Genomic DNA, 22,322 nt, shown 5'->3' on the forward strand with positions numbered 1-22,322 from the left:
CTCTGGGAATGTGGAATACTCCCTCCCTAACCCAGGCCTTGCAGAGCTGCCACAGCACCCAGGTACTTCTGCAAAAAACAACTCTACCAGGGAAGTGTTAGTGCCTTGGGACTAAAACAGAGCTCTCCTGGGCTTTGTGGGGCTCCTGGGGATCCATCCTCTCCCTGGAGCCAGCTGCTGATGTCACTGCAGGTCGCTGTCCAGCTGGGGTCATTTTGGGGGAGGGAATGCAAGAATCCCAGCTATTCTGTCTGGGGAATGTGTGGCAGGCAGGAGGAGCCTGTGCCTGGTGTGCCCAGCCAGGGAGCCCAGCAGGGGAAGTGAACCCTTGAGAAGCTGGATTTCCATCCAGGGCAACCACTGGGGGGGTTGAAAGGCTCAGGATGTGAGTTCACCTCTCCCAGACCCCCCCAAAACTGATGGGGTAGAGGTGACACTGTAGAGTGACCCCTCAGCACTGCTGAGCTCAGCCCCAGCCCTGCAGCATCCCAGGGCCCCAGGGCATCCCACAGGACACAGCCCCAGGAAACACACAGCAGCAAGGCAGGGAAGAGATGGAAAACCCTAAAAGGGGAGAGGATTTGAGGTAGTCCCATCCTCAGCCTCCAGTCACACATCAGATGGGATGCCTGGCTTTCTCCTAAGGGGGCAGGAAAAGGGATAATTAATGAATTCAGCCTGGGGGAAAAACCTATTAACACATCCCAAAGCATGGGAAAACCCTCAGTAACTTGGAAATTAAGAAGGAAAGAGAATTTCCATGTTTTCATCACCATCAGTGAGTTTTCAGTGGGATCCATCTCCTCTCTTTGATCCTTGGAGCGTGAAAGCTGAGGCCAAATTCAGCAATCTCTACTCCAACCCCAAACACCCACAGGCATCTTAAACACAACCCTGTCAGAAAACTGGAGATTTGATTTTAAAAAAAACCCCAAACCCAAAGTGTGACATGAAAACAAGCACAAATCCCAGTACCACATATCCAGAATTTGGTTTTATTTGCTGTCAGGTCTCCAAGCCCTTGGGACGCCCTGCAGGAAACGTCACCTCATTATCATTCAATTCCAATGGAAATGCTGCAGGGCCGTTTCTTTGGCAACGTGGAAAGTCCCCTGAGGTTTTAGGCAGATGAAGACCCTGTGTCTGTGCCTGCTCATGAAGGGCTCACTCACAAGTGTTGTGGGGAATGGGAAGAGTGCTGCTCCCCATCCTGCCAAACCCAGCTCAGCTGGCAGCACCGAAAGCCCCGGGGATGTACCGGCCCTGGCACCCTGCTTAGGGCAAGCCCTGCTCTGCAGGGAAGGTCTAGAATGGGCAAAGATGAATAAAAGAGGAATCCTTGAAGCTGCTGGCATCAGGAGGGTGCCCTGACATGGCAGAGGCTGGGGTCTGAGTCCTGGGAGAACCTCTGGATAAATGATTTCAGTAAATCATTTAATAAAGCTGAGCCCTGTCTTGCTCAGCACCAGTTCCTCAGAATTGCAGCTCTGGGAAGCTGAGCTCCATCCCCAGCCCTGGCACACGATGGCCCTTTGCAGGCAGAGCTGGTGGCTGCCCAGGAGCCAGCAGTGTTTCCAGGTGGGGAGTCTGCCTTGGGGAAGGAATGAGGAATATGCAGCCACGCTGTCCCTGTGGGCCTGCATGCACAGACATGTCCCTCTGTCCTGCTCACCCTCTCCTCTTCCCCTCCTCCCCCAGTTATTTGTCCCTCCTGTTCATCCAGGTGGGGCTCAGAAACTGGCTGGTCCTGTCCCTTGCAGAGCCAGCAGAGCACACAGTGCACACTTTGCACACAGTGAGGGCTGCCAGGGGAGCACAACCCTTGTTAGACACAGAGAACCCAGCCAGGCACCCCAAACCCATCCTAAAGTCAGTGCTCCTGCTGCCTGTGAGCAGCACAGTGACACAGCCAGCAGCCCAGCTGAGCCTCCCCTTTCCCTCTACACCAAACCCCTCTGCTCCCAGCCCCAAAATCCCTCTGTGGTGGTGTCTCCACCTGGTGCTTCAGCAGAGCTCTGGGATGTGAGCACAGCCCAGCAAAGCATCCCAACCCTCCATACCTGGGGTCTGAACAAGCAGCAGGGGCAAAGCTCCACGTGGACCCAAGTTTTTGTCCAAATGTCTCTTTTTGTGTAGTTTTAAGCAGGACATGTTCTCAGTCTGTTACTTAAAACCATCCAAATCCCAAAGCAACCAGCAAGACACTTCTCTGCCTGATCATGGGAAAATGACAGATATCAACAAATATCAACAAAGATATCAAAAAGTATCACCAAACCCCAGTCCTGGTTTGAAAAACACGTGTAGCAATATCCTGGAAGTTAACAGAAATGGGTGTGTTTGCAGTCTCCATGGCTTATACATTTTTTTTTTTTGGTGGTCTTTAAAAAAAAATACAGTGTCCCAAAGTCTCCAGGCCACCTGGCTGTGGCACATCTGTCCCAGCTGCATCTGAGCTCTGCTGGGCCACAGCTGCACCATCCCACAGCTCCTGCCTGGGCATCCTCAGACAGAACCCAGAGCCACAAAGCAGCATCCAGGCAGCAGGGAGCGAGGTGAGCTCCAGAGCCCAGGAAAGAAAGTGCTCAGAGAAGAACCTGCTCGCTGTCGGCATCCCAGCAGCCCATCCAGGAAAGCTGCGTGGCCCATTTGCCGGTGGCCACCACTCGCAGCTTAGCCTGGTCGAATTTCCAGTACTGCTCATCCCGAAAGAAGTAGACGGAGCCGTCGCGGTGGGTGAGAGCCCCGGCCGTGCCCGCGGGCAGCCCTGCCCAGTCCCGCAGGCTCCGCGGGTAATAGGGCTCCACGCCCAGCGGCTCCTCGCCCAGCACCCAGTATTTGGGGCCTTTGAAGAGGACGAGCCGCCGGAGCTGCTGGAAGTAGAGCGCGGTGTCCGGGTGCCGGGGCAGCCCCAGCGCGCTGCATTTTCGGGGGAATCCTGCCTCCAGCTCGGAGCCCGCGTAGCGCCAGCATCGGCCACCTGCGGAGCGGGAGGGTCAGGGACAGCGGGCCCGGGAGATGCGCACACGCTCAGCCGCGGGACTCGGGGACATCCATCCCACCCGTGACACAACGGGAGCCGGCTGGAGCAGGCTGGGGGGAAACTGAGGCACGGCAGCACAGGGGCTTGAAGGGACCGCCAGGGACACAGCAAGGCCACCACCGTGCTGCTTCTGGCCAACCTCCCCCTGATCCTGCACACGAACGGCACGGACAGACAGATCCGACAGGCTGGGACACCCGAGACCAGCACTGCAGCAGGAATTGAGATGGGGATTGGTGGCTTGGCTGTCCCCACAGCACCCTGTCCCCACAGCAGGGCAGACAAAAGCCCCTTTCTGCTCACACAGCCCAGCCTGACGCAGCCCTGGGGAGGATGGAGGGAGCGGCCAGGGCTGGGGAGGCAGAGGGGCTTTGGCTCTCACCCAGCTGCAGCACAAAGCCCCTTTTCTGAGCAGCCAGGGACTGCTTTCCGTGAAAACTGGGGCTGACCCTGGCAGCCAGGCTGCCTGCTTTGACCTTCCTCTCCCCATCTGGCTGCCGGGCAGCTCATGGATGGTGTCCCAGCCCCTGGGGCAGATCATGGGTGGTATCCCAGCCCCTGGGGCAGATCATGGGTGGTATCCCAGCTCCCAGGGCAGTTTATGAATGGTATCCCAGCTCTTTGGTCAGTTTATCCCAGCTCTTTGGTCAGTTTATCCCAGCTCTTTGGGCAGTTCATGGATGGTATGCCAGCTCTTTGGGCAGTTTATCCCAAGCCCTGGGACACTTTATGGATGGTATCCCAACCCTTTGTGCAGTTTATCCCAGCTCTTTGGGCAGTTCATGGATGGCATCCCAGCTCCCAGGGCAGCTCAGCCTCCAGGCACAACACAGGGATCCTTGTGCACCATGAAACCCCCACGCACTCCCCTGCACCTCGTGTTTTTGGGAGCACTTTCTCCCCAAGACCCACCACTGCACCTGGATTTGCTTTGACACCCCAGTGCTCTCCTGATGGGGAAACTGAGGCAGGAGGAGGTGATGTGGCTGCCAGGGCTGGGTGGTTCACCCACCACAGGGCACCGAGCCCAGGGTTTGCACACCCAGGACACAGCAATGGCCCAGCTCTGCACTGGGAGGAGACACAAACAGGAGCTGTGTGGCTCCAACCACAGCCCAGGCAGGGGCAGTGGCAGCCCCGAGGGGAGCCTCACCCACCTTTGAAGAAGTAGAACTTCCCACTGAGCTGGGACCAGGCGCAGGCGTCGATGCTGGGGGGGAGCCCGGGCCAGCGGGGCTGCAGTGGCCGTGGGTCACTGGCATTGCCACTGGCTGACACCACCCAGTAGTGGCTGCCCTTGAAGATGTAGAGGTTGTGATCCCCATCTGTGAGGCAAGGAGGGTGGCCCAAGTGATAAATTTTACTGAACCACCCACCAGTGCTGCCCAACTCCCCTCTCCTCCCTGTGCAGCCCCGTGGTGCTTTGGGGATCCTCAGGGTTTGGATGCTTCCTCCTGCCTTTCCAGCCACCCCCTCAGCTTCCATAACTCATTGCCTCCCCTCCAGCCATGAGAGGATAAATACTGACCGCAGTTCATGGCTTATCTTGCACAGCTGAGCTCCTGCAGTGATTAATCCTCACCATGGCCCAAGTTTTAGGATGTTTTCCCTGCTCCTGACACATCACTGTGCCCTCAAGGTGCACTGCTTCACTGTGCATCAGTGATGCCACCAGTGCCAGGAGCTGTGGATCAGTCAAACACACCTTTCCCACCGCTGGGAGCTGCAGCAGCAGGGATAAGGGGTAGGAGTGCACATTTTGGGAGAGGGTCACACTGGCCAGCACCCACCTGCAGTTATGGCATCGAAGAAGGAGTGGCAGTAGTAGGTGCTGAGGCTCCTCTGCTGTTGGTCCCTGCCATAAAGATCAGTGTTCCAGTCCTGGAAGTGAGTGAAGACCTTTCCTGGGAGCTGGATGGCCGAGCCCTTGGAGGGCTTTCCTGGGGTGGAAGAAAGGGTGGTGGGTCCAAAGAAGAGGCAGAGAAGCAACTTTTCCCAAAGCACAGGGCTGGGATTCCCAAGACTCCAAAGACTCCTTGTGCCTCTGTCTGGTTCCTACCCCACTCTATACAATGGTGGCAAAAATCCCTTGGTACCCCAATAAACATGCACCAGCAGACAAGTGGGCAGCAAATCCAACCTTCCCTGCCCTGGAGGCCCTGGTACCTGTCCCACCTCTCCTGCATTTTCCTCCCCAGCCACATACAGGCATGAGGCCCATGCAACTTTGGAAACCTGCTCCCATCCCTACTGCTCTCTCTCCATCCCAGAGAACATCCCTGGAGGAACCAAGGGAGATGCTTGGAGAAGCCAGGCTCACCGTACAAATTCTGGACTGCCAAGATGTCATCCCAGCTGAGGACAAAATCCTTGCTGAGTTTCTTGTAGTAGGGGGACATGAGGGCGCTCTTGGCGGGCGAGTGCTGCAGCCCCAGCGTGTGCCCCACCTCGTGGGCCACCACGATGAAGAGGTTGCGCCCTTTGCCGCTGCGCAGGGACCAGCGCTCGGCGCTGTCGAAGTGCGCCTCGCCTCGCCGGGGGAAGAAGGCGTGAGCCAGGGCACCTCCTGGGGACACGAGAGCCGTCAGGGACCAGGGAGAGGGGGAACATGCAGCTCTGCTTCGCCTCAGCGTGCGCCAGTTTTTGGTGGTTTTGGAGGAGCCCGTGTTTGGAGGGTGCTGTCAAATGGGGAGGGCTCCTTGAGGGTCTACAGGGAACATCTCGGCCGCCTTGATGGCAGATCTCAGTTGAAGAGTTGGGAGGGGGTACTCCAAATCAGACAGCAAACTGGTGCAAACTGGGCTAGAGAGACTGCAGAGCCTCCATCAGCCCCAGCACACCTGTCCTAGGTTACAATGTAAAAATATGCCCAAAAGTCTGTATTCCATCACCATCTGCTAAAACCAGGTGGGGCAGTGATCCTGATCTCTGTGGGAGATATCCTCTGCTAATGGGCCAGCTGTTAAACACCAGCTGGGGCAGTGTTCTTTATCTTTTCCACAACCCACCATTCCTCCAGGAGATATCTCCTGTTAATGGGCCATTCAGTCCCAGTGCATGACTGATAAAATTACATCACCCCACTGGGAGATGCTCCACCCAGGGGGAGGAGCCAAACATTTCCTACCTAGATAAAAACTGAGATTTGGAACACCAAAATTGCCCTTACCCACTGGTTTCCAGAGGACAAGAGCTACCAGGATCACTGCCAGGATTTCTAGAGGATCAGTACTTCAACAAGAGCACTTCATCTGGACTGCTACCACCACCCTAACCAGTGGGGTGTCAGGTTGCATTCTGACTCTACTATTGCATGTATTTTATTTTTCTCTTTTTTTTTTCCTATGAAATTGTATTTCTGACTTGGAGTCTCCCACTGGTTTTCCTTCCAAACCATTACACCACCCCAATCCCTGCCGGGGAAGAGCCCACGTTGTAAAAGAGAAGCTTACGAGGGGGGAGCGACCAGCACCTGGCCCATCGAAGGCGTTGCTGAGTCCATCGTTGTGGTCGCCGTGGAAGAAGGTGAGGCGGATGTCGGCGGGGCCCTGCTGCGCCTCCCAGAAGAGCAGGGAGGACACGTTGCTCCAGAGCTCGAAGGCGGCTCTCACGGCCCGGCGCACCTCGTGCTGCGGCAGGTAGGGCGGCCAGTTCACCACCCGGTACGTCAGGTGCCGCTTGTACCAGCGCCCGCCTGCAACAGGGCGCGCTCAGCAACGGCCACCTGGGCTCGTCCCGCCGCCCAGGGGCTGCCTGGCTCGGGGAAGACTTCATGGGAATGTCGTGGTTTTCCCAAGTCAAAGATGGAAGGTGAGGCAGGTGCAGCACCAGGGTTAAATCCTCCACTGGACCCCACCCAAAGCTGGAGCTGCAACCAAGCCCTGAAACATCTCTGAGGAGATGGGAAGCTGTGGCACCAAGTTTGAACTCAGCCTTTGGCTCACCATCCTCTCCAGAGCCAAATGAAGTATGGGTCCCTGCTAGGAGGTCTGCTGCCTGAAATGAGCTCCAAGCCCATATGGGATGGATTTCAGGAAGAGGAATCCAAGCCACCTCTGAAAAGCTGGGACAAAGGCAAAGGAGTGGGAGGGGCTCTCAGCAGCACCTTGGGGGCACAGCTTAGTGCCCAAGGCTTCCTTAAAAGCTTTCAGGGGAGACAGAGCCCTGATACCACCAGGACAAATGGGGACAAGCCTTGTGATTCCCCTAAGCTCCCAACCCCTCTACCACCACTCAGGAGGGCAAAGATGGGAATTCAGAGTCACTGAGCAGCATCACAGCAGCCTCCTCCTCCTCCTCCTCCTGCACAGCTCAGCAGCTGTGGGACCCCAGAGCCCTGGGATTACATTTATCTGGAGGCATCTGGAGCAGGAAAAATGCCGTGGGGCCCTAGGGGGATGTGGGTGCCAGAGCTGGTGCTGAGGCGTGGGAGTGGTGACAGACCTCCAGCATCTGCCTCTGCTCCAGATGTGCAGGAAAACAGGGGGAACAGAGCTGGCAGCACGCTGGGGCTCACTGCCCTGGCTCTGAGCTCACCCTCCCAGCAAACCTGGCAGACATCCCACCCCAGCTCTGCCTCCTTCCCCCCAGTTCTGAGCAGCCCATGGCTGGGGAGACTCTGGGCTAACTGGTCACACTCCTGGGGACAGAGTCAGTTCCCACTGCTCATCAGTGCAATGATGGCCTCCAGCTCCTGAGGGACACAGATGAGCTTCCATTCTGCACAGCAAAAGCTGAAGGCTGCCTGGATGGCTGCCCTAAAACAAAGGCTGGCATCCCACCCTCCCTCCACAGGAGCAGGGATCTACCACCAGAGGAGGATGGGCAAGGCTGGCTTGGCAAGGCTGGCTCTGGGGAAGATGGGGGCTTGGCTTTTGTCCCCATGCTGGGCTCTGAGTGTGCCCCAAGGGACACAGAGGCTGCCCAGGGAAGATCCTGCTGGGAGAAGGGTGGATAACTTTCCTGGCTCAGCTGCCAGGGTTTCCTGCTCCAAGCAGGATAAACAGCACAAAGTCTCCAGCCTTCCATCAGGCACCCCCTGTCTCCCACCCAGCCCGTGGGTACTGATGTGGTGCTGCTCCCACCCCTGCTGCCTGTGGCATCAGATCACCAGAGCAATGACCAGAGCCACACTGAGCCCTTTCCTGCCCTTTCCTTGAGCCATTGGGCATCTCTTACCACCCATCCACATTTGTGATCCCCAAAAAGGAGCCCTGTGAGCCACAGGGCATGGCTGCCTCTGTTTGCCCATCTCCTGCTGTATGTCCTTCCTGCTCTGCTCACTGCCCTCCTGTCCTGGGCACAGCATGGCTCCTGACAGGGACACGTTGCGTGTTGGGGCTTTGGAGGGAAATCCAGAGGCTGGAGGAGGATGACAGGGCTCTCCTGGGGCCGTCCATTGCCAGCCCTGCCAGATGCACAGACAGCCTGACACGGCACAGAGCCTTTTCTTAATCTCCCCTTCCTTTTTCCCATGTCCTAAGCACAGCTGGCCCCGGAATCTTGCTCTCTAGGAATCCAGTTACTCATCTGTGAGCCCAAAGAGAGCTCCCAAGGGACAAGAGGCCCAGTCCTGGACACACAGAAGGATGCTTGGAGCAGAGTTAAACCCCTTAACATGGGTGAAAAGACTCTTGGGTCAGGCAGCCAAGTGCTGGCAGGTTTTTTGTTACTGCTGTGCCCCTAATATGCATGAGAAGTCCCAAAGGTCAGCAAAACCTGGAGATAGTTTCACTGAGTGCCAGCCCCTGCCCTCCAGATCATGCCAGCACAGCTGAGTGTGGGGCCATGGTGATCTGTGGGACATGTTCTGCCTCCTACAGCAGGAGCAAAACCACCCCAGAGAGCTGAATCCCCCACGAGTGGGAGTCACATCTCTCATCACTGCTGACATCAAGCCACAGAGACCAACTTAAAATAAAAGAGCTTTAAAAATAACCCCGAAGTATGTCCTGGGCTGGATGCTGTGCCCGTGGGGCTGCACCTCCCACTTACAGCAGCTTCCCCACGAGTCCAGGACAGGAGAGCCGAGCACCCCAGACCCCAAACCCACCGGGACTCTCCATTCTCACCGTGCTGTGCCGTGGGGCTGCACCTCCCATTCACAGCAGCTTCCCCACGAGTCCAGGACAGCAGAGCCGAGCACCCCAGACCCCAAACCCATCGGGACACTCGGTGCCCGTGCTCTCACCGTGCTGTGCCGTGGGGCTGCACCTCCCACTCACGGCAGCTTCCCCACGAGTCCAGGACAGCAGAGCCGAGCTCTCCAGACCCCAAACCCACCGGGACACTCGGTGCCCGTGCTCTCACCGTGCTGTGCCGTGCGCCGGCGGCGCCGGGCGGGCCATGCCCCGGCAGCGCGGCTGTCGCTGTCATCGGTGCCACACCTGGGCAGAGCCATCTGATGGAGGGTGCGGGCATCCAGCACCCCGCTGAGCGGGAGGTGGGTCACCCGCTGGAAATCCCTGCCAAAGGAAGGGAGATATCAACCCACATCCAAACAACCCCCCGAGGAGGGGTTTGGTTATTTCTGAGCCAGGGTTTTCACCCCACAACCTTCACACCCCAGCATCAGAACTTCATCAAGTTGGTAAAAAGAGGATTTGGCTCTGCAACCACAGCTGACCTGTAAGTCAGCTCCTAGCACGGCAAAAGCAAATAGGGGAGCCTAAAAATGCCGTTTCCAGTTTTTAACCCCGGTTATTTGACTTCGCATTTAATTTTGCATTAGGCTTTGCACGGGATGCTCCCAGAGCCGAGGTGATGTCCTCAGGAGAAGTCCGGCCAGGAGCTGGCAGCTCGCCCCCCCTGACATCTCCCAGCCGTCCCCAAGCTCGGCCTCCCCGCAGATTTTATTGCGAGGCGAGCAGCGGGCCATAAAAGGCAAATAAAGCAGCGAGAGCAGGGTGCCAGCAGAGGCACCCAGCTGCGGGAGCCGGGCACGGACCCGCCTTTCCAAAAAGGGCTGGCTGTGCTTTAGCACCAGACCGTGAGCCAGAGGGCCTCCAGCCACAGAGAGACCCCTCTGGCTGATAAAAAAGACCCTCGGAGTGCTGGCAGCATCCCTGCAGCGGGAGCTGCCGGGTTTAGAATAAAGGGCTCCTACCTCAGCGCCTCGCTGAACTCGGCCGGGCTGTGTGTGCCGGCCCCCGGCTCGCTGAAGTAGCCGTATTTCTCCAGGAAGAGCTGCAAGAAAAAAATGGGAAATGTGCAGCTCAGAGCACGAGTTGGTTTGGGAAGTGGGGGGAAATGAGGTGAGAGTGCTGCAAACCCCAAATGCCCGCTTGTTTTGCTCCTGAGAGCTCTGCACCTCCAGCAGCCGCACCTCCTGTGCCCGTGCGGGTTCCTGTGTGTCTCCTCCCCATCATTTTGGATGGTTTTTGGGTTTTTTGGCCACGACACGATGGAGCGTGGGAAGAAACGAGAGAGATGAAAAACCTCTGGAGCCGTGTCATCCGCAGCCAGAGGCGACCAAACCCACAGCTCTAATCGCCCCGGCTCCACGCAGCCATCCCAAAAAGGCCGGAGTGCTGCGGCCAGGGGCAGGGCGGGGTGAGACGGGGTCAGGCTCAGCCTCCCCCCCTTCCCACGCAGGATGTGCTGATGCAAAGTGGGGACCCTCCGGGCGCAATTTGCTTTGCCAAAGCATTCATTCTTCTTCTTATCGGCCGTTGACACGGACGGAGATCGCCTCTCTGAACTTGCTCCAGCACTTAAATTGTATGTTAAAGAAAATAAACGGCTCAGGCTGCTGCCCAGCTTTTGGAGGAGTTAATAGCCGGGGTCACAGGAATGCTCCACGCCCGCCTGCCCCGCCGCCAGGGATGTCTGCGGGAGACAAACAAGCTGCCCAGCATCCTGTCAGTGCAGCAGAGCCGCGGTTCCAGCAATGAATAATAATCAGAAAAAAAAGTGAAAGTGGCGGCTTCCTTTTCCCGCATCCCAAAGGAGAGGTGTGCAGAGCACCGGGAGTGCCACGGGCTGACCCAGGTAGAACTGCTGGTGCCCTCGGGGAAAACGGGTGTTTTTAAAGCTGTTTCCCTCCCGGCTCATCCTGGGGCCGGGAAAAGGAGGGGTTTGGAGTGCTGACCTCCTCTCAGGGCTGCTCCTGACTGTGGGTGACCCCTGCAGAGGAGGCAGCAGCACTTCCCGGGCCTTGCCACCCTGCAAGGAGCAGGAATGGTTTGTGGATGGTGCCCAGGTGTGCCAGGGCCTCTCCCTCTCCTCCTCCTGCCCAAACCTTCTGCTTGCCATGAACAGTCATCTTCATGTCATCCCCAAACACATCACCCCACGTGTGGGCTGGGCAGGCACATCCAGGTGTGCTCTGCAGACCTCATCTCCTGCAGCTTCGTCTCCTGCTTTACTCCCCTTCTACCTGGAGCATCCCCCTCTGGCAGAGGACACAGATTCCTGCCTGGACACGCTCTTTGCTCAGCCCCACACAAAGAATTTGGCTGTTTTTCCCACCAAAGCTGCCTGTCTCAGCTGGAGGCACCAGAAGCTCATCCCAGCAGCAAGAGGCTGAGCATGGCCAGAGTCACCCAGACACCTCACACTGCTCCAGTGAGTCAGGATAGATCAGGCAAGTGCCACACTGGCAGGGAGAGCATTGGCTTGTTTGTCAGGAGAAGCCACAACACCTCTGCCCAGGGATGGACCATCCAGCCTGAGGTTGCCATTCCTCAGAAACACAAGTATAACCCCAGTTTTATAGGGGTACCAGGAGGCAAAATCCAGCAGCAACTTGGGATGAGCATGCAGGGATGGAGGAGCATCCTGGGAATGGGGTGGCTTGGAGCCCTCTGAGAGGATCTGGAGAGGAGAAGGAATCTGACCCTTTTTTTCTTGTGTTTTTATAAAGTTCTCCTCCAGAAGCACAAATTCACCAGTTACATATAAGGGTGCAGGGTGAAGATCCCAGTGGTGACATCACTGCAGATAAATGTGAGCTGAGAACACTCAGATGGAAAGTCTTGGCTCTCACATCATGGTCTGAACCTTCTCTAACACAATTTTACATTCACTCAGCACAACCTGAAGCCCTTTCCTCTCCTGTAACCCAACACAATCCCATCCTTAAAGCGTGAAAATGGTTTTTCCTCACCATGATCTCATGAAGGCTTGAAACCCCATCTGGACATGTCAGGTGCACAGTGAAAAAAGCAACCCTGCCCCAGCAGCTGCTCTTGAGCAGCACCAGAAGGCACAGAGGCTGCTCTGGCTTTATCATTCCTGCCCAGAGCTCCTTGAGCTTTGCAAGTCCAAGCACAGCAGCATTTTCTCCGTGGTTTTTGGCCTGTGCCACACTGAGGTTCTCACACACAGGCACCAACTCTGTGGCTGTAAAACCATCAGGAGAAATTTTATTACGTTTTCTAGACATATCTACTGTCAGCTAAAGGTGAGGATGGTCCTGGAAGCACAGAGCTGCAGGAGAGGGATGTGCTGATCCCCCACTCTGTCAGGAATTTATCCAAGCACAGAGCATACAAATCCAGGCAGTTTTCGGGGTGCAGGGGAATTCAAGAGCTCCATGACACAGTGTCCTGTGCTCAAACCAGTACTCAAGGCTCCCCCAGCACTTCACAGCCCCCCAGAGCCCAGCCAGGCTCTGGCAGGGCTGGCTGGAATCTGGCACCAGCCCATTAAACCTCTCCAGAGGCTGCAATGCTGTGCTGGGAAAACCCCCTCCCTCCTGCCCCAGACGGGGAAATGCTCTTTTCCATACAATGGGAAAAGAAAAACAGCAGGAAACCAAGAGAAACATTAATATGAAATATGCCCAGCTCCCCCTGTGCTTGAGGGAGGGAGAGGAGGACGGATCTGGGGAGGCTGGGCTGCCTGGAGTGCTGGGGCACAGAATCCTCCGGGGCTGCAGCAGGGACAGAGAGGAGCCTGGGGGAGACACAGGGGCCCTTCCCATCTCAGGGCTCTGATGTGGAGCCTGTTGCAACCCTGGAAATCATCTCTGCCTTGGCTAAAGCCAAGGAAACACCTTGGCCTCGACCACAGGCATCCCGGGTGGAAGACAGCCAGCGGCAAATACAATTAGCCCTCCCTGCCTGGAAACGGGGATAACGAGAGTGCCGAGACAGCAGCTCCGCTCCTGCCCGCTCTCCCCTCCAGACACTCCGCTTCTGGCTCCTTTCCACCAGCCGAGCACCGGAGAAACCTCACACCGAGCTCCTGCTGGCCGCGGTCCCTCTGCTCCGCCGGGTACAGACCCGTCTGTCCCTCCATCCCCCGCAGCGCAGGAAGCCATCCCACCCTGCAAAGGTGATTACAGGTGATGCCACACAAGACGCACCCTTAAAGTATTTTGTTTTAAATCATGAGACAGCCCAGATGGATCCTAAAGCCTGGTTCCAGCATCCCGAGGCTCACCCCACATCATCTCACCACCAAATGGGCACGGTGGCTCCTGCTTTTCACCCTCATTTTCCAGCACACACACCAGGAGAGCTGGCCTGGGGCGTGTTTTGGGCTGGTCACCGAAGGAGCAGCAGCTCCTCCTGCCCATCGGGCCCCTGCTGCCTCCAGAAGATGTCACATCAATTAAAAATGCTCGTTTGCTTCCGCTCATCCCTGCAAAGCCTCAGGCAGAGCCCCCGCGCCGCTCTTGTTTAAGTGTGTGTGTAAGTATCTCTATAAATATTATATCTATAGACACACGAGAAGGGGCATTAGCGAGCACAGAGCCTGCTTGTCCTCCCTCTGAGCAGCCAGGGAAATCTCAGCTGATTCTCCGCCCTGCTGATGGAGCCCCAAGCACTGTCTGGCTGCTGGGATGTTCCTGAAGGAATCTCCTGTCCCGCCTACCACTCCTAAAATCTACTTTGGCAGCAAATAATCCACTTTCCACTAAAGATGTGGAGTTGGGGTCATCTAAACTCCTTTTATTTTCACACTCGATTTTCTAAAGCTGAGAAGGAGTAAGCCAGGTCTAACTAACCCTCCTGGTTTCACCAACCTTTTGGATGTGGCTTGAAGCGACTTGGTCTAGTGGAAGGTGCCCCTGGCTATGAAAGGGGGTGGAATTAGATGAGCTTTAAGGTCCCTCCCAACCCAAACCAATCCATGATTCTGTGATAACTCGCTGGGAAGCAGCAGCTTTGCCCCGGCACCCCAAGCACCCGCAGCACCAAAACTCCTGAACGCGACCAGAAGCACTTGGGGAAAAGAGGGAAGAACCCCGGGCTTGGCCAAACTTCCCCTGCGAATACCAGAGCGGCTGACAAACCAGTTCGGTCACGCAGCCTGGTTGTGTTTTCGTGTCTGAGGAGAGAAAGGAAGCGAGGCTTGCCCTCCGCCGGCTGGGAGCCGGGGCGGGCGATATTTGCCCTAACAAGCGGGGATTGTTTTGGGGGAGCAGCAGGAAGAAAGCCGGGCTGTTTGCGCTGCCGTGACTCACGGGGTGGCAATCACACCGGGGATTGCCGGGGCGCTGAGCCGCTCGGTGTGCAGAGCCCAGCGATGCCTCAAAGCGGTGATTCCTCCTCCTTCCATCGCCGTGCTGAGGTTGAACAGCAGGGATTTTTACAGCAAGGAGGGTTTCTCCTCTTTGTTTCAGAAGGAAAACGTGCGATGCTCCGTGCCCCAGCTGGGCTCCGAGCCCCACCGTGGTACCCGGGACCCTCCCTCCATCCAGCTGTGCTCAGCATCCTGCATCCCAACTCGCTCCTAAAACAGCTCAGCCGGACACTGGAGCATTTCCCAGCACGAACACACCTCAGAGACAAGATGTGAGACCTTGGCTTGATAAGGAGGAGAAGTTAGTGTGCACCCAACACTGCAAGATGGGAAGGAGAAGGGCAGGACAGGGGAAAAAACTGGGGAAAAAAATATCCCAAATGAGAATTATTCAGTCTGTCAGTCCAGTTCTCTGTTCCCATTCCCTGTTTTTCTCAGCTTTCTCCTCAGTTTTTATTTCCACCAAAACAGACCTGGAGCTTCTCACACAAATCTCTGCAGGAACTTCATTGTCCTTTGTCCTTGGCTCCACTAGCACCTCACTGTGCTCCTCACTCCCACCACAGCCTGAGATTTCACATGCCCTGTGTTTTTTACACAATTCCCCCGGGATCAGGGAATTTTGGGCATTGCCAGCCCCCAGCTGCAGTCTGAGCACAGCTCAGCCAGACACCAGCTCTGCCAAACAATGTGCTCTTTACATTGGGCCCTCTCCTATCTGTAGATGATAAGATGATTTCACATACAAATGTTTCAAATTAAATTTTGGAATTTTCTTTTTTTTTTAATGTGTTTTTTTTTTTTAGCTGCAATTGATATGGATGCAGTGAAAACATGGGCACCAGCCAGGAAAAGCACACAACTGGACATTTTCACAGTCTTGTGCATCTACGTTTACACAACCTATTGTTGCTAACTGTGGCTTTTTAAAAAGAATTTTAAAAAAAAAAAGTTTTAGAAGCAAAGCCTGGAAGTGCTCTGAAAGCCACAAGTCACAAGAACTATTTGATGTTATGTGAGAATTTCAGCTTCCTCCTAAAATAAAATTAACTGCTCAGTTTATTTAGGCAAGTTCCACAGCCCAGTCTCTGCATTTCCATTGTGTGTGCTGTCCCAAAGTCCCTGGCCAGCACAGCACATCCCCTTGGGGAAACTGAGGCAGGGAGACAGGAAAGTCATTTACCAGCCCTCCCTCACAAGGGATCTGCCACAAATCCTGGGATCTGTTCTGAAGCTTCAAGGGAAAAGAACTCAGAAGTCACCAATGAGGGGTGGAAAGGCGGTTTGGAATGTTAAACCAGTTGTTCCCAATCAGTTTGTTTTGTTTTTAAAGTTAATTTTAAATTATTGCTTTTCTGAGCATGGAAATCTTTGCAGATTTATTTTCTCCAGGTGGCATGAGAGACTGGGCTGAGGTTTGTGAACAGTGAAAAAGCACAACTCTTAATGACCTCTCTGAAGCAGCATGTCCTAGCAGAAGCAACCTGCACATCAAAACCAGCCTCTGAGCATTCCTGTGCCATTTACCTCTTCAAAATCCCAATTAATTCACCAGGACTTGCTGGCTGGGTTTGAAAATTAAGCATTTGTGCAAATGTACACTGGATGGAGGCCTAAACAAGAAAAAAAATCCCCAATATGAACCTTTGTTCAACAGCCAAATCTCATACCTTGTCCTCCCAAAACAAACAGAAATGGACAGTGGCACAGGGTGACAGTGACAGCAGGACAAACAGAAGAAATCCAAACAGAGGTGATGGGGACATCCCTGGGGAGAGGCAGGCAGGGGAAGGACTGGCTTTTGTCCCCTCCTGTTATGCTGGGAGGTGGGAAGGTTTCCTGGTGCATGAATTCTGTTGCTGGAGCTGTGTGGCAGGGTGGGTTTGCAGGTGCACATCACGTGTGGGGACATCTGGACACAGGCTGAGAGAGCTGGGATGTTCCATCCTGGACAAGAGAAGGCTCCAGGGACACACAGAGCCCCAGCCAGAGCCTAAAGGGGCTCCAAGAGAGCTGGAGAGGGACTTTGGACAAGGGCAAGGATAGGCAGGACAAAGAGGAATGGCTTTAAGCTGAAGTAGGGCAGACTTAGATTAGGTATTGGGAAGGAATTCTTCCCTGTGAGGGTGGGGAGGTCCCAGCACAGGGTGCCCAGAGCAGCTGTGGCTGTTCCATCCCTGGAAGTGTTCCAGGCCAGGTTGGACAGGACTTGGAGCAGTCTGGGCTAGTGGAAATGTCCCTGCCCATGGCAGGGGGTGAAATGGGATGAGCTGAGGTCCGTTCTAACCCAGATCAGCCTGTGATTCTGTGCCACAGCTCCACACAGCACATGTGGCCACACACCCTGGCATTCCAACACAACTCTAAACACAGCCCCATCTCCAGCTGGCACAGCCACACACCTGTGCCACACACACTGCCTGTACCCAGGGCACACCTGGATGCACAGGTGTCAGGAGCTCATGGGCACTCACCTCTGGTGGGGATGTACACCGGGGACACGCTTGTACCGATGGCACAGCACACCAGGGACACAGTGACACCAGGGACATGCACACCAGGGACACAGTGACACCTGGGACATGGGCACACCAGGGACACGGGCACACCCGGGACATGGACACACCAGGGGCAAAAACACACACCCATAGCATGGGCACACAGGGTTTTGCACACACCTGGTGGGACATGGACACACCAGGGGCAAAAACACACACCCATAGCATGGGCACACAGGGTTTTGCACACACCTGGTGGGACATGGACACACCTACGGCATGGGCCCCCCAGGGACAGTCACATCTAGAGCGCGGGCTCGCCCCTGGCACAAGCACAGGGACACGGGCACACCTCTGGCATGGACTCAGCGGGGACTCGCACACAGCCAGGACACGCTCCCGCCCCTCCCCGCCGCCTCTGCCGGTGCCGGTGTCGCTCCTACCTCCGCCTGCCGCCGCTGCTGCCCCGCGGCCGGTGCGGGCTGAGCTGCCGCCAGCAGCCCCAGTGCCAGGGCGGCCCGCAGCGTTCCTGCCATCCCGGCTCCGCTCCGCTCCGCTCCGCCGCCGCCCCGGCCGCCTCTCCCCGCCCCGGCCCCGGCCCCGGGGGCGGCCCCAGCCCCAGCCCCAGCCCCGGCCGAGGGCCGGGCTCCGGCAGCAGCACCGAGCGGAGGGGCTGTCCCTGCTCGGGGGGACCGTGGCACCCACCCACCGGGGGAATGAGCCGGTTCATGCCCCGGCCGGCGCCCCCGGAGCATCATCCCGCTGCCGGCGCGCCTCTCCTTCGGCCGGCCGGGACAGGGGTGCTGCCCTGTTTGCAGCTGTGGAAAAGAGGAGAGAGCAATTCCAGCTTTTCCTAAACCTATGCTCATCCAGCGGGATGCAGGGTTTGGAGGCTGGGGGTCCCTATGGGCCAGCACTTGCCATGAGCTCAGATACACAGACGGCTGGGCCAGCAGTGCAGCCCCCCTTCAAGAGTCTGGCAAAATCTACACATTAGAGCAGCGCTCTCTCAAGTTTTACATAATAACCACACACTCTCAGGTTGTGGTTTACACTCCCAGGGCTGTGGTTCACACTCTTTCTGCATAAATCTCCCTGCCAGGCTCGGGATGTGCTCGCCTGTGAGCAAGGAGGGGCTGTTTGCTGCGGCCGTGTCAGTGGCACAGCTCACACACAGCTGATGAGCTCGAGGGTTGCAGTGACAAGGCAGCAGCTCTGTTTACTCACAGCAGTATTTTGTTCGACTATTTTGTTTTAATTTGACTAAAGCAATAGGATGTTTTGATTCTGCTTTGGTTCAAGGGGAAAAAAAATAGGATGTGACTTGTGTCTGCTTTTGTTTTCATGCCAGCTTCAACCCCACACCTATTTTAAAGCTCCCAGGCGCCTTCCTCCACTTTTTAATCGTGCCAAAACCTGAAGTTTCAGAAGCATCTGTTGAGTGCAGCTTGAAGAGAGTTGCAGAGAGCCTGTGACACTGCTTTGCAGCTGGACAGAGATGTAGCGAAGGGAAGCAGGATTTGAAGGAGACAAAAAGCAATCCACATAACATGGAAAAATAGGGAAGTCACTGAGCTACAAGATGACAAATATGGGAGAAATGAAGGTTTTGGGGCTGGGCCAGAAAGAACTGACTGAGGAGCTGCTGGAGAGCACAGTGGGCAGTTGGCACTGGATGTGTGAGGGGAATAGTCAGCCCTGGCAGAGGGAGAGCCGAGGGATGGCCGCTCCTCACACAGGTCAGCCTGGCCCTTCCTTTCAAAACAAGAGCAGCTCTGTCTGCAAACGCATCCGTGTTTGCGTCGTATCTAGGAAGCAACTGATCCATCTGCTCTTCCACTTAAGAATATGGATGATGAGAAAGTGACTGGCTGGGCTCCAGCAGGAGCAGGAAACTCCCTCCTCTGCTCATTGTGATGTGGGGAAGTGTCTGGGAGGGCACCTGCAGCCCCAGAGCCGCCAGCTTTCCGACCGGGCATTTCCCGGGGCTGCTGCCCTGGTCCTCGGGGGTTTTGGCATTCAGATGGAGAAGAATTCAGCCCAGCCTTGGGGATGCCAAATCATAGCTCTCTGTTGGCTGGGAGTATAAAGATGTTTATCCAGCTGCTGTAATCAGCAGTATCAGGAACAGAAATACTATCTCACAGAAAGGTGAACAGATTTCCAGCTTTTTCAGTTAGGTAAAAGCTCAGAAATGGGGCAAAAAAAGGTTTCAGTCCTTGTAACTTCTACCCCAAAACTGAAACCTGACAAGTCAAGCCTGTGGCAGAGAACCAACAAAATCTTTTAGTAAAACATTCACAAAGAGCATGATAAATAGTTCCCTACAAGCTCTGGTTGCCTAATAATTTCTGATTTCTTGGTTTCTACAGAAAATCTCTTCTCTCTTTAGTTTAACTCAAAAGATCTCAGTGCACTCACTGAGCTCAATTTCCAAACCCTTTCCTAAAGACATCTCCCAGCTCGGAGATCCACAGTGTTCCTAATTTGATACTAATTTGCATTATTGACCTGTAAACATCACAGAGAAACAAATGCCACTACCACAGGCCTGGAGTCTGGAATGGGGGAGGCTGGTTTGTCCATAGGGGCACATCAAGAGCAGCTGAGCATTGCAGAGAGAAGAGCTGAAGCACCAGAGGATCTCTGTCTGAGGTGAGATCCAAGAGGTTCATAAACCAACATTATGAAACAGCTCTTGTGACGTGAGCTGTCTCAGAGCAGCTCTGAGTGTTTATCAGAACTGATAAGCACATAGCAACCCCATTACTCCTCTGTGGCAGTTCCTACCCAAGATGGATGTGATGCACAAGAACCTCCCACCAAAAACCTCCAAAGCTCTGCACTGAGAACAGGTTCAGGTTTTCCCTTTCATCCTCTCAAGAACAGCCATTCTTCAGATGTTTGCTGCTGTACAGCAGCAGGGTGGCTCAGAGGGTGCTGTGCTAGGCAATGTCCAAAATCCTCATCCTGCTGCTGGAAAGTGGCCAGAGCTGGGACTTTGGATTAGGTCAGATGGGCACAGTCACAGCTTTCCCTCCCAACCTCAGCCTGAAAGAGTCAAATTCTTTACCAAGGCACAAGCAGATTAATGTTCCTTGGGTTGTCACAAGAGTGAGGCTGTTCTGCTCAGACACTGTTTTCTGGGTACTTCATTCACACACAGCAAGTTCTCACAGGTCAAAGGACTTTCCTGTGTCCTTCAAATGTGTTAGAAAGTCTGTTTTGCCCAGTATCCTGTCTCAAACAGAGCCAGGAACAGACACTCACCACGAGGGTGTCAAGAAAGAAAATGCAAAGTCTGCACAGACTTCCCTTGGCTTTAGCTTTTGTGTGTGGAGTTCCTGGATGTTACTGAGGTCAAGAAGCTGCATCCAGCTGATGAGCCCTCCCACAAACACACCAATTTGCTGGAGCAGTTTGAATCTCACACTGGTATTTGCTTGGCTAACAGCCAAAACCATCCATCTCTTTCTAGGATCAGGGTGGCACCTGAGCTCCAGCAAACATCACCACCTCGGCATGGAAAGGGGAGTTTTAGGCAGTTCTGAGTGCATTCTGACAGCTGTGTTTTATTACAACAGCTTTACAAGCAACTGCTACAGCAGCATTAGCAACACCATCTACTGGGACATCATCACATGGGCTCTGTTACCCTGGAAATGGGAATTATCAGCTCTAGATTAGGCAAAGCAGCACTGGCTGGATCCTGGCCTCAAACCCTTGGAGACTTCAGAGATTGGCTTCAGTCACTGCCCCCATATCTCTCTTTAGGACTGTGGTATTTGAGCAACTTAAAGTTGCATTTCTTCTCAGGGTGAGGTGGGTTTGGCTGCAGAGGCCCAGCATGGAAACTATTTGTCTGTCTCTGAAAATGTTTAGCTATTATTTTATGCAGGAGTGGCATTTCAGCTCTGTAAGGATCACATGCTACTCCTGCATTGGCATCCCTCTTTTCTCCACCAAGTCCTTGTTGAGCTTGGCAAGGGCTAGACCTGTTTTTATAAATAAACCACCAGCATTCCACACAGAACTGATTTCCAAAATAAAACCCTCGCCACTAAGAAAATGTATTATTGGAAGATGGAGCATAGAGATGAAGGCAGCAGAGCAGAGCTGCTCCCAGCTATGCTGAGAACAACCCAGATTGCTCCTTTCTGCTGAGATTCTCTTGGTTTTCCACCTCCTGACAGGACAGATCTACTGTCCTATCCCTTCTTAGTCTGGAATTTTATTATAGGAAGTCCTACCAAATCCTCACAGCACTGGGAAGAACTAAAATTGATTCAATACTTAATATACTGTATTTTTAAAGTTTACTTTCCTTTTAACCTCAATTAAAGATTGTCCCAGAAAACTTGAGGCAGCTGTGCAGGACCAAAGGACTTAGGAGAAGTGTTTGGAGGGCAATGACATAGTTAAACCATCATCTGGGTTTGTATTTTTTACAGAATATCTTCCCAGGCCTCTCTGAGCTAATTTAACTCTCACTGCACCAAAGGCAAGTAAAACAACCCATCAAGCCAGTACAGTTTCTCTGTCCTGCTGATTTTCTGGAAGACCAAGCAGCTGCTGAAGGTGTCTTAAAAACCATGCAAGAACTCAGGTTGTTTTTGCCCCAGTGCAGAACAGAATATAAACATGCAAGTGCTCAGCATCATTGCCAGGTTGGAAAATCTGACAAGGTGGTGACAGCTCATTTTGTGGCTCACTTGAAGACTCATCTGCTTGGTAATCCTGGGCAGTGACTGAAGAGGAAAATGCTCTTAGCCTGGGGGAGAAAGCAGAGTTGGAAGCTGAGTTGGCATTAAAGGCAGCTACAACTGTTTCTCCCAATACTGGAAGCACCAGCTGTTTAACCACCAAGCCCTTCTCCAGGAGGGGAAAAGCCAGAGCCCCACCAGGGAACTGCAGGGAGCAGAGGGGTGGATGCTGCCCCATTGCTCAGCTCAGCTATTCCCAATTCTGTGCCCACCTCTGAGAGCTCCAGCTGCACCCTCAGCAGTTGTTTGTTCAGTGCAAGGTGTCAGCTCTGCTGGAACAAACCTCAGCAGGATACTGAGGCTGTTCTCAGCTGCTGATTCCTGCTTTCCTTCCATCCCATCCAGCTGGCAGCATTGCTGCATCTGCCAGCACAGCAGTGGGCAAGAGCACCCTCTAGCCTTGTCCATGTAAACAGTAAAAACCCAGCTTCAAACCCATCAGCATCCAACTTTTCTAGGCTAGCAAAACAACAGATACTGAATTGATCAACTTTCTGAACCCTCACATGCCATACACTGGATTTTATACTGTCACTAGTACATATA

At 54.5% G+C, this 22,322-nt stretch overlaps 1 protein-coding gene across 3 annotated transcripts; it reads right to left on the reverse strand.

Annotated features, from left to right (window-relative positions):
• Nucleotides 1-979: 979 nt before the first annotated feature.
• Nucleotides 980-17,589, reverse strand: MMP28 (matrix metallopeptidase 28). 3 transcript variants are annotated; one of them, XM_056506743.1, is made up of 8 exons: nucleotides 17,457-17,589; nucleotides 10,149-10,228; nucleotides 9,353-9,507; nucleotides 6,496-6,672; nucleotides 5,364-5,609; nucleotides 4,834-4,983; nucleotides 4,201-4,368; nucleotides 980-2,980 (listed from the first exon to the last, which is right to left on the reverse strand). In XM_056506743.1, the coding sequence occupies exons 1-8, from the start codon at nucleotides 17,547-17,549 to the stop codon at nucleotides 2,586-2,588; spliced, it is 1,464 nt and encodes a 487-aa protein (XP_056362718.1). In that variant the 5' UTR covers nucleotides 17,550-17,589; the 3' UTR covers nucleotides 980-2,585. The 3 variants fall into 3 exon arrangements, with proteins under 3 accessions (XP_056362718.1, XP_056362717.1, XP_056362719.1); XM_056506742.1 differs by having other exon boundaries at nucleotides 6,516-6,737; XM_056506744.1 differs by lacking the exons at nucleotides 10,149-10,228; nucleotides 17,457-17,589 and having other exon boundaries at nucleotides 6,496-6,737; nucleotides 9,353-9,492.
• Nucleotides 17,590-22,322: the final 4,733 nt, after the last annotated feature.

The sequence above is a fragment of the Oenanthe melanoleuca genome, chromosome 19 (assembly GCF_029582105.1).
Source record: "Oenanthe melanoleuca isolate GR-GAL-2019-014 chromosome 19, OMel1.0, whole genome shotgun sequence".
Lineage (NCBI taxonomy): Eukaryota > Metazoa > Chordata > Aves > Passeriformes > Muscicapidae > Oenanthe > Oenanthe melanoleuca.

Bases quoted from the DNA above. Each gene is read 5' to 3' on its own strand.
- MMP28 (XM_056506742.1), bottom strand. From the start codon at position 17,549: ATGGCAGGAACGCTGCGGGCCGCCCTGGCACTGGGGCTGCTGGCGGCA. The intron at 10,229-17,456 runs GTAGGAGCGACA...TTTTTCTTGCAG, and splicing joins AGCAGCGGCGGCAGGCGGAG to CTCTTCCTGGAGAAATACGG. The intron at 4,984-5,363 runs GTGAGCCTGGCT...CTTCCACCCCAG, and splicing joins GGCAGTCCAGAATTTGTACG to GAAAGCCCTCCAAGGGCTCG.